General features: G+C 44.6%; 1 protein-coding gene across 1 annotated transcript in view; it reads left to right on the forward strand.

Annotated features, from left to right (window-relative positions):
- The first annotated feature begins 9,291 nt into the window (after positions 1–9,291).
- CUNH19orf71 (chromosome unknown C19orf71 homolog) overlaps positions 9,292–13,363 on the forward strand; it is a 10,864-nt gene continuing 6,792 nt past the window's right edge. The window contains exon 1 of the mRNA XM_015810069.1: positions 9,292–9,398. Coding sequence (XP_015665555.1) covers positions 9,301–9,398 — 98 coding nt within the window. The 5' untranslated portion in view covers positions 9,292–9,300. The remainder of the gene's footprint in view (positions 9,399–13,363) is intronic.

Consider the following 13,363-nt stretch of genomic DNA (forward strand, 5'->3'; position numbering starts at 1 on the left):
AGCATCCTCAGAACACCTTCACAGTGGGCAAAGCCAAACTTTTAGCCCATTATTTGTGGGGGTTTTTTAATAGTTGGAGGAACAATAGTTTTAATAGTTAAGGAACAAAATGGGGCGGGGTCAATTTTGCCATCTTGTTTCCTAAAGGGCTGCTTTTTTCCCCCCTTCTGCTGATGGGAAAACAAGGCTTCTAAGAGCCATCCGAAGCCTCAACTCCTACTCCTACTCCCCTTTTCCAGGCAGAAAAAAGGGGCTAAACATGTTGACTTCACCTTCTTAGCGGTGGCATTTCACCAGCCTGCAGTCCCTGGGCCAAACATATCTTTTAGAAGAAAGAACAGTCCTTGGTTGAAAGAGAAAAAAAAGTTACTCATCCCTGCCTTAAGTACACCGAAATCAAGTGACTTGTCCCCAAACAGCACAGCAGTGTTTTTACGCTGAACATTTCATAGGGTGAGAATGAAGCCCTGTTGATGTTGAAGCGTTTCCAATAAGCAAATAAGCACAAGTTGCCAGACGAGCTGAGAACACAGAAGTGAGGGCTTTTAAGTTTGACTTGGGGGCAAATGTTAAAGAGTTGCCATTCCAGAGACTGGGTGGCTTGTGTTTTGGTGTGTTGGGGAAAAAAAATGTTGCTTTTCAAAAGGAGGAAAGCATATAAGTTGAGTTCATACTGTACTTAAAATGACAAATTGTAATTTGGGCTCGTAGGATGGAATGTTAGACTGGTACACTCCCTTCTTTGTGTCCTAATATTAAAAAATCGGACTTATTATGGCTTGTCCAGAACGAGAAATAAGGGACCAAATTGAGAATGCAAGGGGAATGCAAGTGTTTAGATCGAATAAGTCATGATTCACTCTGAAGGAGCCATAGGTTTGATGGATTTATGTTTAGTGTTAGAAAGAAGTAAATAAACAGAACACTCTTGGTTACATGAAGTCCTGTAATTCAGTGGGGTTTTTTTTAATTTGGTTGAATAGGACACATTGATATTTATTTGAAGCCCAATCAGAAATGCCATGAAGGTCTGAGAAATGAAGACCACAGCACTTGAGTTCTATGTGTTGCTTTTAAAATCAGTGTATTTTGTATTTTAGCTGCCCTTATTCCTCTTCGTGAAGAACTACCCCAGCTGTACAAACTGTTGCTTGTTTGAAGTGTCTTTGCACTTACTAGAATATTTGCAGAAGTCCAGTTCTGTCTGTGAGCATGTAGCAATCAACATGTCGCCCTTCACGCATTGTATGTATGTTTCATTCTTCCTCCAGCTTAGTGTTCTGTTGATGTGGGAACTCCATTTGCTATCATCTTTAGAACCCTTTTGACCAAGATGGCTTAGGAGTACACTGATTGTAGTCCAACACATTCACATAGCACCTGACTGGGGGAAATACTGGTGTGGAGGCAAAGTTTTCTGCTTCTTAGAGCAGGGGTCCCCAACCCCCGGTCTGTGGACCAGTACCGGGCTGCGGTATGCCAGCAACCAGGCCACACTAACAATCAAAGCCCCATCCATGGGATGCAGGCAGCAGACAAAACCAGGCACTCTCCGGTCCGTGGAAAACCTCTCTCCACGGAACCGGTCCCTGGTGCCCAAAAGGTTGGGGACCTCTGTCTTAGAGTATGCAAGAAGTGCTAGGTAAAATATCTTACAACCTACTGGAATATTCTTGAAAGAAAGTGCTGAATGGAATGGTTCTCCTGGATGACTAGAATGTGAAGTACTTTCTTGGAAAGATTCTTTCAGTTCCATCCGAGTCCCTGTCTGCTTTTTAATGTCCACGTGGTCTACAAAGTGGCACCCTTTCTGTTTTGGTGTTTGAACAACCAGCCTTGCCTTCATGGGGTATCTAACATGACAAATCCAGCAGTTAATTTTTTAGAAAATGTTGCCCATGGTCTGCCAGCATCTGAAGGAGGGTCGCTCTTGTTTACTTCCATTCACAATGTGCCATCTTGAGGTCACGTTCCTGGAGAAGAGAATGATTTGAATCCCCGCCTTTTGCTTTCCATCTGGAGCAGATGCTGCAAATGGGGAGTTTGTGGGAGGGTTAGCTGCCTCCAAATAAGTATTGTGTGTGTGTGTGGTGTCTCAAAGTTCTCATATGGGTTGCAAGAATTGATTATACTGATGCATGTTGACTAGTCATGTTTAAGAAAAAAAATCCGTGCAAGGGGATTAAAAAAAGAATACACAAGTCTCATGATTTGTATTTCTATATGTATTATCTTTTGACCAGAAGTATCTGAAAATTCTTTTTGGAATGGGGTGTTTCTGTGTTCTGTTTTGTGTGAATGTGTGGCATTCTTATGTATGCAGTGCGTCACATAAGGGGCCGTAGGATGTGTGGGGTATGGTTCAAAAAAACCCAAAACATAACTTCATTTGTAAAGTACATATATTAATGTATCTGGCATTAAAGACTTGTGAATGGAACAGTTTACTTTGTCGTGTCTGGTATTTTTCAAAACCGGGTTACATTTTAAAATGCACTGTTCTTCATCAGGTTGTGCGTTTATTAATAAGCAAAACGGCATAAAAGAGGGGAAGTTTTTAAATTCTCCAAGATGGTATCAAAAACCAGGCATGCTAAAATCCAAGGGTAACTGCAGTCTCTTCCAGTAATAATAGTAATAATAATAATGATAAAGTTGGAAGGGACCTTGGAGGTCATCGAGTCCAACCTCCTGCTCAGGCAGGAAACCCTATACCATTTCAGACAAATGGCTGTCCAGTCTCTTCTTAAAAACTTCCAGTGTTGGAGCATTCACCACTTCTGGAGGCAGGTTGTTCCACTGGTTAATTGTTCTAACCTTAGTTCTAGGTTGCTTCTCTCCTTGGTTAGTTTTCATCCGTTGCTTCTTGTCCTGCCTTCTGGTGCTTTGGAGAATAGCTTGACTCCCTCTTCTTTGTGGCAGCCCCTGAGATATTGGAACACTGCTATCCTGTCCCCCCTCGTCCTTCTCTTCATTAAACTAGACATACCCAATTCCAGCAACCGTTCCTTATATCCTTTAGCCTCCAGTCCCCAGGACAAATGCTTTTCTTTTCTTGAAAGACGTGTGTGGACAGCTGTTTGTGGCAACAGTTTTAGGACCAGGCAATTAAATTCTGGTTCAATTTACCTGCAGGATTTTTTTTTCCTGTCCTTCCAAATGACTAAAAAGGTTACCTACCAGATTAGACGGTGAAGGCTGGGCTGTGAAACGGATCTTTATAATACAAAAGAGTAGCTCCACAAAAACAAAAAACAGAAGATGGCTGGTGTTGCATTCCCTCCATATCCTGGAATTTGAATGCTTGTCATTACTTAGAGAAGAATCACTTTTCTCCCTTTATCATGGAGGGCAATGCTTAACTAATTCAGTGTTTCTCAACCTTGGTCACTTAAAGTTGTGAGGACTTCAGCTCCCAGAATTCTGTCTTCAAGGGGCCAAAGGTTGAGAAACACTGAATTAGAGAATTCTGTGTGGTCGTATTGGCTCTTCCTATCGAGTCTCACCAATATAGAAAATAACTGCATAGCGCCTTATGTTATGTAGTTTCCTAGAAATTTTGATTGGGGCCAAGGGGGTTAGAAAAACCCCGTCTTTTCGGCAATTGCGGTAATTTGCATTGTAATTTTTTTTCTAACGCCTTGGAGAATTATGCTTATTTTATTTGTGTTTAATGTTGAAAATTAAAGTACTGTTAAAAGTTAAATAATAACTAATGTTCATTATTTAAGGAACGTTTTCAATATTAGCTTCTTGCCTTTACATTTTATTATATTGAAAAACGGCCCCCAACTTGTTGCTTGTATTAATCAGTTTTGGGAACCCAAACACACTGCATTATGTACAGATTTTGGAATTTGACTCGACTTAACGACCACAATTGGGACTAGAATTTCTGTTGCTAAGCAAGATGATTGTTCAGTAAGTTGTACCTAAATGATAATGACTTTCCCACAGTTAAATGAATCACTGCAGTTTAGTGAATCACACAGTTCTTAAGCAAATCCAATTTGCAGTGTTGACTTTGCTCGTTGGAAGCAGGCTGGAAGGTCGTGAATGGCTATCGCAGGACCCCAGGATACTGTAACCATCATAAATCTATGCCAGTTGCCCAGCACCTTAATTTTAATCGGGTAGACTGGCAATGCTATAATGGTTGTAAGTGCGGGGACCCATCATAACTCACTTTTTTCAGTGTTGTAACTCTGAATGGTCACTAAATGAATGGTTATAAGTCAAGGACTACCTATATTACAATTTCACTTCCAATTTCACTTTCACTACTTACTAGATCTATTTCTCACTTAGATATGATTCAGAACTGCTGGATCGTCTCTAGGGTTTAGCTTAAGCTGATTAATGAACATATGACATGGAAGTGTTTTCATTGAATATTTTTCCCCCACTTCCAATTAGGGAACTGGAGGCTAAAACCTATGAGAAATGGTTGCTGGAATTGGGTATGTCTAGTTTAACGAAGAGAAAGACAAGGGGTGACAGGATAGCAGTGTTCCAATATCTCAGGGGCTGCCACAAAGAAGAGGGAGTCAAGCTATTCTCCAAAGTGCCTGAAGGCAGGACAAGAAGCAACGGGTGGAAACTAACCAAGGAGAGAAGCAACCTAGAACTAAGGAGAAATTTCCTGACAGAACAATTAATCAGTGGAATGGCTTGCCTTCAGAAGTTGTGGGTGCTCCAACACTGGAGGCTTTTAAGAAGAGATTGGACATGCATTTGTCTGAAGTGGTGTAGGGTTTCCAGCTTGAACAGGGGTTGGACTAGAAGACCTTCAAGGTTCCTTCCAGCTCTGTTATTTTTTTTTATTCTGACCTTAGTGCTGAGGAGCATAATCCCAAAGAATTTCCTTGTTTTAGATACTGTACGTTTTTAGATAGACCAGGCTTTCTGATCTTTAGTTATGGTGCCTCTGTTCACACAAAACATGGTTCAGCCCAAACCAAATTGTATTATATACAATATCTGTGCCTTTGAATGGTAGCTCACAATCCATAGTTTATGGCTTACTGACAATACAGTAAGCCATAAACTATGGATTCAGCCATTGAGATTTGGCAAACTATAGTTAAAAAAAACTATTTAAAATTTGATAAAACACAATTGAAAATAATAGATGAGATGATTACAAATGATTCTATTAACATGGGAAATGAAAAGTTCTTCATTTGTTCTAATCATCTCAAAATGTTAAAACGTACACCAGATTGTTTTTAGTTGCTATAGAAACCAGTTCAAGCCTCCATGAATAGAAGCAAGCAATCTGTCATGGAACCTTTGCGTAGCCTCACAGACACTGATTTCACACATTGTATTCATGCCATAATACCATCTGTTTGCTGTTGGTTTTTCAGGCTGTGTTTGATCTTAGTCACTGTAGTTTTTAACCATAGTCAACTCATTTAGCTCAATGTGTTAACCGGGCTGGATATCAACATCCACAAATGCTTTAACCATAAGTTGTTGAATAAGCCTTAAATGTCTGGGTTTATACAACAATAAATCATAAACCACAGTACACGTGCAGCTATGGCCAGGCTCATAACATATTATGCCAAAACGTGTTGATTTATTGCTAATCTACCATCAATCATTGTGGGTTCTCGGCAACCACGTAAGATTTCCTCCAGAAACATCTGTCCCCAACCAGTGCTTCAATCTTCCAATGATATATCTGTTGCTACTGTTACTATCCCAAAACTAAAACTATATTAGAATTTAGAACGGGTGTCAAACTCAATTTCATTGAGGGCCGCAGCAGCATTGGGTTGGCCTCGGTGGGGGGCGGGGGTGTGTGGCCAGGGTGGGTGCGGCCTACTGGGTGGGTGTGGATGGAGTGGGTGTGGCCTATTAGGTGGGCATGGCCAGCTCTATATCGTTCGCGTCAAGGATGCCTGGTGGGGCCTGGACAGGAGTGGGACAGATCTGAGGGTCTCTGGCAGAAGGGTGAGACCAGGGCAAGTGCCAAGGCATGGTCCACTGGAGGAGCCTCACCATTCCTCTCAGGCCATGCTGGGTGGCTGGATGGTGGTGCGGGCTGCCTGGAGCCCTGGGCAGCAGAGGTCAAATGCCCAGCCTGACCCTCGAGCACCTGCGGCACCAATCCCAGCCCCACTTCCCCAAGGGGGCGCCCAGCTGCACTTGCCTCCTCCTCAAGGCTGCTGTTGCTGTGCTTGCTCTCCTTAGCCAGGTTGCTCATGATGGGTACGAGGGCAAAGTCAGAGGGAGGCCCATTCCCTCTCCATGGGAGGAGACCCGGCTTTGTATCCAAAGCTTCCTTAGCAATAGGATGGGAGGCTCCCAGGATAGGCCAGGAGGAGGGGGCAAGGGGATGGTAAAAGGACAGCAGGGCAGGACTAAGACAGGACTTCCCTCAGACCCTCCCTCTCCTTTCCTTCCTTCCTAAGTACAGAGTGGTGGGAAAATATTTGAGATGAGGGAGAGAGAAAAACAGGCAAGAAACGCAGCTGGGGAGGTGTCACCCTTCGTGAGGAATGAAAAAATGCACCATCGCCTAGAAGTGGCCAGCACATGGCCCTTACCTACTTCACATATCTGGCTTGGTGGGCTCTGGGGGAGGGGATGCCACGAGCAGCGTGAGAGTCAACGTTACCTGCGCAATGCCGCCCAGCCCCCAGCCTGCCCGGTTTCGGCAGGCAGTGGGGCGCTCTCCTCACAGCGCCGAGAGGCTGAGCCAGGTGGCACAAATCTGAAAAGAAGCGTGATGCCGCCCAGTTTAATGAAGAGAAGGACGAGGGGGGACATGATAGCAGTCTTCCAATATCTAAGGGGCTGCCCAAAGAAGAGGGAGTCAAGCTATTCTCCAAAGCAGGAAGGCAGGGCAAGAAGCAATGGATGGAAACTAATCAAGGAGAGAAGCAACCTAGAACTAAGGAGAAATTTCCTGAGAGTGCCTCCAGAAGTTGTGAATGCTCCAACACTGGAGGGTTTTAAGAAAAGACTGGACAGTCGTTTGTCTGAAATGGTATAGGTTTCCTGCCTGAGCAGGGGGTTGAACTAGATGATCTCCAAGATCCCTTCCAACTTTATTATTATTATTATTATTTAAAGGTAAAGGTTTTCTCCTGTCCAGTCAAGTCTGGTTCGGGGGGGGGGGGGTTCATCTCCTTTTCTTAGCCAAGGGAGCAAGCATTGACCACATTTCCGTGGCCATGTGGCCAACATGACTATACACAGAGGCACATGGAACACTGTTATCTTCCCATCAAAGTGGTACCTATTTATTTACTTGCATTTGCATGCTTTTGAACTGCCAGATTGGCAGGAGCAGGGGCAAGTAATGGGAGCTTACCCCATTGCGTAACACTCATGTCTCAAACCCAGGCTGTCAGCTGTCAGCTGATATTTCCAAACATATGAATGTGCCAAAAAAAGTAAACTGCCGAGCCAAGCTAGAGTCCTTCCGTGTTATGTTAAATTTTGCCTATAAATACAATTGGCCAGAACTGTATTTATAGCCAACATTTGTTTCACAATGAAAAAATATGAAAAGGAATGGAGAAACTATATGTCTAGAATGCTGACCTGGATGCCCTGCATATATTGTTAAGCCTACAACTCCCAGCATGCCCCTAGCTGGGATTGGGGTCACAGGTTCATTCCAATCAAAGAAGGCACAAAGAACCTTATGTACTTCTACAATCTTAATACACTTCATTCATAAGACTGGCATTATCAGTTCTGCATGTAAGAAAGCTGTTCATCACTCTGGCCCTTTCCAGATGTGTTGTAGTCCAAATCATCTGGAGAGCAACAGGTTGGAGAACACGTTAAAAAAATGGAATGGATAAAAGGTAGCACTAATCAACTAAGTGATCTTTATCAAATATTACATCCTATGAGTTGTCTCTTTATTTTAATAGAGACTGACTGACAACATCAGCAGTTAGTATCATAACTATATTGACTTTTTTGCCAGCTACTGTGGAGAGAGATAAAAATATTCAAGCAGAGCTTAAATAAGAGAAAACAAAATCCTTGGAACATAGATTCAAATCTTTTTTAATTGTGGAAAATTGCAAAATCTACTGTATTGCTAAAATAACAAATGGAGTCACAAAGGAGGGTATGCTGTTGATTGCTTCTCTGTGGCTTACTGAATAAGCCATTATTATTATTATTATTAATAATAATAATAATAATAATAATAATAATAATAATAATAATAATAATAATAATAAAGTTGGAAGGGACCTTGGAGGTCATCTAGTCCAACCCCCTGCTCAGGCAGGAAACCCTATACCATTTCAGACAAATGGCTGTCCAGTCTCTTCTTAAAAACTTCCACTGTTAATTATCTATATTCCCCCAATAAACCAAGCTAGAAGCCATGGTTTACAAATTGCCCACTTGGATTCAGAGATCTGTCAAGCCCCAATATCAAAAAAGCAAGAACAATACAGATTGCAGTAAGCAGCTTTAATGTTTGTCTGAGGTAAATGCAGAATCACGCTTACTTCAAGCTTTTGGGCAACTTTTTTAGATATATGGACGTAATTGCTGTGCTAAAGAATTTCCTTCTTTAAAAAGTCAGAAAGCCTCAGAATCAACTGGAGTAAATACATTTAAATAATTTAATTTTGAACAATATTTGCTTCATTGGCAGGGATTGAGATTGGAAAGGGATCCTCTCTTCGTCTGAACCCCTAGACCAGTGTTTTCTCAACCTCCGCAACTTTAGGATGTATGGACTAATTCCCCAGCCAACAAGTCTGGCTGGGGAATTCTGGGAGTTGAAGTCTGTGTATCTTCAAATTTGCCAATGTTAAAAAAAAAAAAACTGATGTAAGAGGAATTTCCCACCCACACAGAAGGGTTTTTAATTTAGCAGAGTCTCCTGGAATGATTCCATGTTTCTTGGTGCCTGTGTTCTCTTCCATTCTTTCCCAGCTTCCCACAATTTCTCCTAACATCATTCCAAGCCCCGCAAAGATGTATGAATACAACCAACACAATGGCAAGCAATGCCAGGAGGGAGAAATGGGCGGGGAGGACATTGCCCCTTCTTCTCTTCTGTAAAAATTGGGGACTATTCATGATCAGGATCTTTTACTACAGAAAACCTTTCCTCGCTCTTCCAGTCTTTTGGATCTAACATAACTCCATCATTCATTGTCTCCCTGTTGCTGCACTGGTTGCTAAGGGGATGGTTGCCAGGAGGTATGTAAGTCAAACAATGACTGACTCATCTTGCTCTTACCTCCAGCCAAAGGAAAACTCTCTTAAGCTGGCCTGGGCTGCAGGAGGGGACATCACGGGCTTGCTATGGATTTCCGTAACCTGTCGTACCGGGATTTGGTATTAAATCGTCCATATGTCCCTCTTCACACCTTAGAGACTGACTTCCCCACTCCGCTGTACAGGTGAGTGTCTTCATGATGGTGCAAACCATTACCATATCCTGGGCTCTATTTGAGAGGGAGAAATGTCTTCCTTACATCATTAAATCATGGCAATGATTTCAATTTTGGCAACTTGAAAATATGTGGACTTCAACTCCCAGAATCCATCCATCCATCCATCCTTCCTTCCTTCCTTCCTTCCTTCCTTCCTTCCTTCCTTCCTTCCTTCCTTCCTTCCTTTTTAGTTTATTGTGGGAATACTTTCTTACCAGGGGACCACTGCAGGATGTGGTCAAAAAAGCCAAAATGGTGGCTGCAAGAGTGATCAAAGCTCCACCTCTTTGTTATGTTTATCCAGCAAAGATTCGGTCCAACTGTGGCAGCCACCTTTCAGACACTCCCGATTCCTATAGTTTGGACTTTGGATCTTGCAAATTTACAAACCTCTCCATTGTAAGCCTTTGGTCTCTGCCCAGTGCTTTCCCTTCCACTCTCAACGGAGTTGTTTCCCTTCTGCGGACATATTTCAAGGGCTCAGGGAGTGTGTCAGGTCATTAAGGTCATTTTGCAAACCTCTCTTTCCAGATGCAGAACAACATTTGTGTTCCAAATAGTGGATTAAATAAGCTCATTTTCCCCTCCAAAGTCCCATTCTTTAAAATGAGCCTTTCTACAAAATGCGGGCCTGGAGACATGCAGAAAGTGAATGGATATCTATAAATTTATTTCATTTTGCCGCAGTTATTGCTCAGAACTGTTGATTTGGCTATTCAGCTCCGAAAAGCCAACGGCCAGATGAATCATTCTTTTCAAAGAATAAATAACAGGTGGAACATAAAGGAAAAAACAGTTGGCTCCTTCACTTTTCATCACATTTTTTTGTTTTGTTTTTTACTCATTATGCAATTCTTTAGGGCAGTGATGGTGAACCTTCGAGTGCCCAAACCACAACCCAAAATCCACTTATTTATCACATAGTGCCAGGGCCGCATTAGCATTGTGGTGTCCTCAGGGGGGAGCATGGGGGCGTGGCTGGGGTGGGCATGGCCACCTTGATATTGCTCATGGGGGGATGCCTGTGGAGGCTGGGCAGGGTTGGGGGAGATCCAGGGGGTCTCTGGCAGGTGGGGCGGTGGGCAGGAGGCCCAGCATAGATGGGGGGAGGCACGCAATCCTAGCTGGGACTGGGGGGGAATGGCACCGATGGGGATCTGGCATTCCCTGCTCGGGGTGGCCTTTGGCTTGCTGGGTGTGGGTGTGCTCTACCACCTCTACTTGACCTTGCTAGCTGGCCTCTTCGCCTCCTTTGTGCTGGGTGGGGCTGCCACTCCTGGCGGTGGCCTAATGGACCTACACAAGCTGCTGGCAGCGGCGGCATGTGTGCCCACAGAGAGGGCTCTGTGTGCCGCCTCTGGCACGCGTGCCATAGGTTTGCCACCACTGCTTTAGGGAATTCTGGATTATAAGCCATTCGCTTGCGTTCATGTTGGAAGCACCTATCATGCTTCTGGGTTGAAAGGCTAAGCTGATGACATCACCATTTCCTAGGGGGACACCCGATTGGGGGCTCCTTTCATGTCCCTGTTAACGTACTCCCGAAAGTGGGACCTATCCATCTACTTGTGATTGCTTGCTTGTACTGCTAGGTCAGCAGGACCTGGAGCAAATGACAGGAGCTCACCCAGCCACAGAGCAGCACTCGGGTCTCAAACGCGGGCTTGCTAATCATCAACCCAGCATCCTAAGCATGTGAGCCACCGTGGTCCCATTATAAGCCATTAAATTACTTCCACAACAAGCTTGAGGAGGTAGATTTTTGAAGCTAAGAATGGCCCTTCTAGGCCAGAGTAGCCCTCCTACCCAACATTTGGTGTCCCTCAGTGGCCAATTAGATGCCTTTGGGATGCTCATAGGAGAGGGAAACATCTCCCTCTCCTAACATTGTTTTCCTCAGACTGCTGTCCCGCAACCCAGAAGTAAAACTAACCCCCAATAGACCTGTCATTTGTGGATTGATAAATTCCTTTATCTTTTGGGCAACTCTACATCTTGAGATTTCATCATAGGAAGGATTTTCTTTCCTCTGTTTTTATTATTATTATTTAAATTTATATACCGCCCTATCTCCCTTACGGGACTCAGGGCGGTGAACAGGCAATAATAAAAATCACAGTAAATATTACATAAAAGCCTGCTCTAAAATATAAAACCCCTAACAAAACCCAATCAAAACTACGCCATGCTGGCCGCATGGAACAGATGAGTTTTCAGGGCTTGGCGGAAGAGGCGCAGGTCCGCAATTGTACGTAGGTCGGGGGGCAGGTCATTCCAGAGGGCAGGAGCTGCCACAGAGAAGGCTCTCCCCCTGGGGGTCGCCAGCCGGCATTGTCTGGCCGATGGTACCCTAAGGAGGCCCTCTCTGTGGGAGCGGACTGGTCGAAGGGAGATATTTGGTAGGAGGCGGTCTTGCAAATACCTAGGTCCATTGCCATGGAGCGCTTTAAAAGTTGTTACTAACACCTTGAAGCGCACCCGGAAGGCCACCGGCAGCCAGTGCAGCTCGCGCAGGAGAGGTGTTACATGGGAGTATCTAGAGGCCCCCAGGATCCCCCGCGCGGCCGCATTCTGAACTAGCTGGAGCCTCCAGGTGCACCTCAAGGGGAGCCCCATGTAGAGAGCATTGCAATAGTCCTGGCAGGAAACAACGAGGGCTTGAGTGACCATGCGTAGGGCGTCCCGATCCAGAAAGGGGCGCAACTGACGTATCAGGCGAGCCTGATGAAAAGCCCCCCTGGCCACGGCCGTCACATGATCGTCTAAAGACAGCCGAGCATCCAGGAGGATGCCCAGGTTGCGGGCCCTCTCCGCGGGAGCTAATGACTCGCCACCGATAGCCAGAGATGGAACCACTTTACCACATTTGTACGCTGCCCATCTTGTTGAAAGGGACTCTAGGACTCAGGGGTCCTCAACCTTGGCAACTTTAAGACTTGTGGACTTCAACTCCCAGAATTCCTCAGCTGGCTGAGGAATTCTGGGAGTTGAAGTCCACAAGTCTTAAAGTTGCCAAGGTTGAGGACCCCTGCTCTAGGTGGCTTGTGTCCTTTTCTAAATGTTTTGATCAGAACTGTATGTAGTACTGTATGTATTACTGATATGAACATAATATATGAACATAATATAAATATATATGAACATAATATATACTGTATGTATTAATATACTGTATGTATTACTGATATGAACATAATATATGAACATAATATAAATTACTGGGGCTGTCAATTCTGTGTTCAGCCTTTCCTTACGATTCCCTAACCTTTTCCAATTCAACAAATCCACTCCATCCTTCACTATACCTGAATATTTCCTGTCTGATTATGTGTTGATAGCTCTGACCTCATCAGTATGTATGGAAAGTCAGATGTATTGGCTAACTATCGCCCAGATGTATTGGCTAACTATCGCCCGGTCTCCAACCTTCGCTTTGTGGCGAAGGTTGTTGAGAGTGTGGTTGCGCAGCAATTCCCCCGGCGCCTGGAGGAAACAGTCTATCTGGACCCGCTCCAGTCGGGCTTCAGGCCAGGGTACAGCACGGAAATGGCATTGGTCACACTGGTAAATGATCTCTGGAGGGCCCGGGACAGGGGCTATTCCTCTGTCCTAGTTCTTTTGGACCTCTCAGCGGCTTTTGATACCGTGGACCACGGTATCTTGCTGCGGCGCCTGGTGGAGTTGGGAGTGGGAGGCACCGTTTTGCGGTGGTTCTCCTCCTTCCTCACCGACCGTATGCAGTCTGTATTGGCAGGGGGACAGAGGTCGACCCCAAGGCCCCTAACTTGTGGGGTGCCACAAGGGTCGGTCCTCTCTCCCCTATTGTTCAATATTTATGTGAAGCCGCTGGGTGAGATCATTCGTGGCTTTGGGGTGGATTTCCATCAGTACGCTGATGACACTCAGCTGTACATCTCCACCCCAGGCCACCC

This window comes from Protobothrops mucrosquamatus, unplaced genomic scaffold (genome assembly GCF_001527695.2).
Source record: "Protobothrops mucrosquamatus isolate PMUCROS unplaced genomic scaffold, P.Mucros_1.0 scaffold6, whole genome shotgun sequence".
Classification (NCBI taxonomy): Eukaryota; Metazoa; Chordata; class Lepidosauria; order Squamata; family Viperidae; genus Protobothrops; species Protobothrops mucrosquamatus.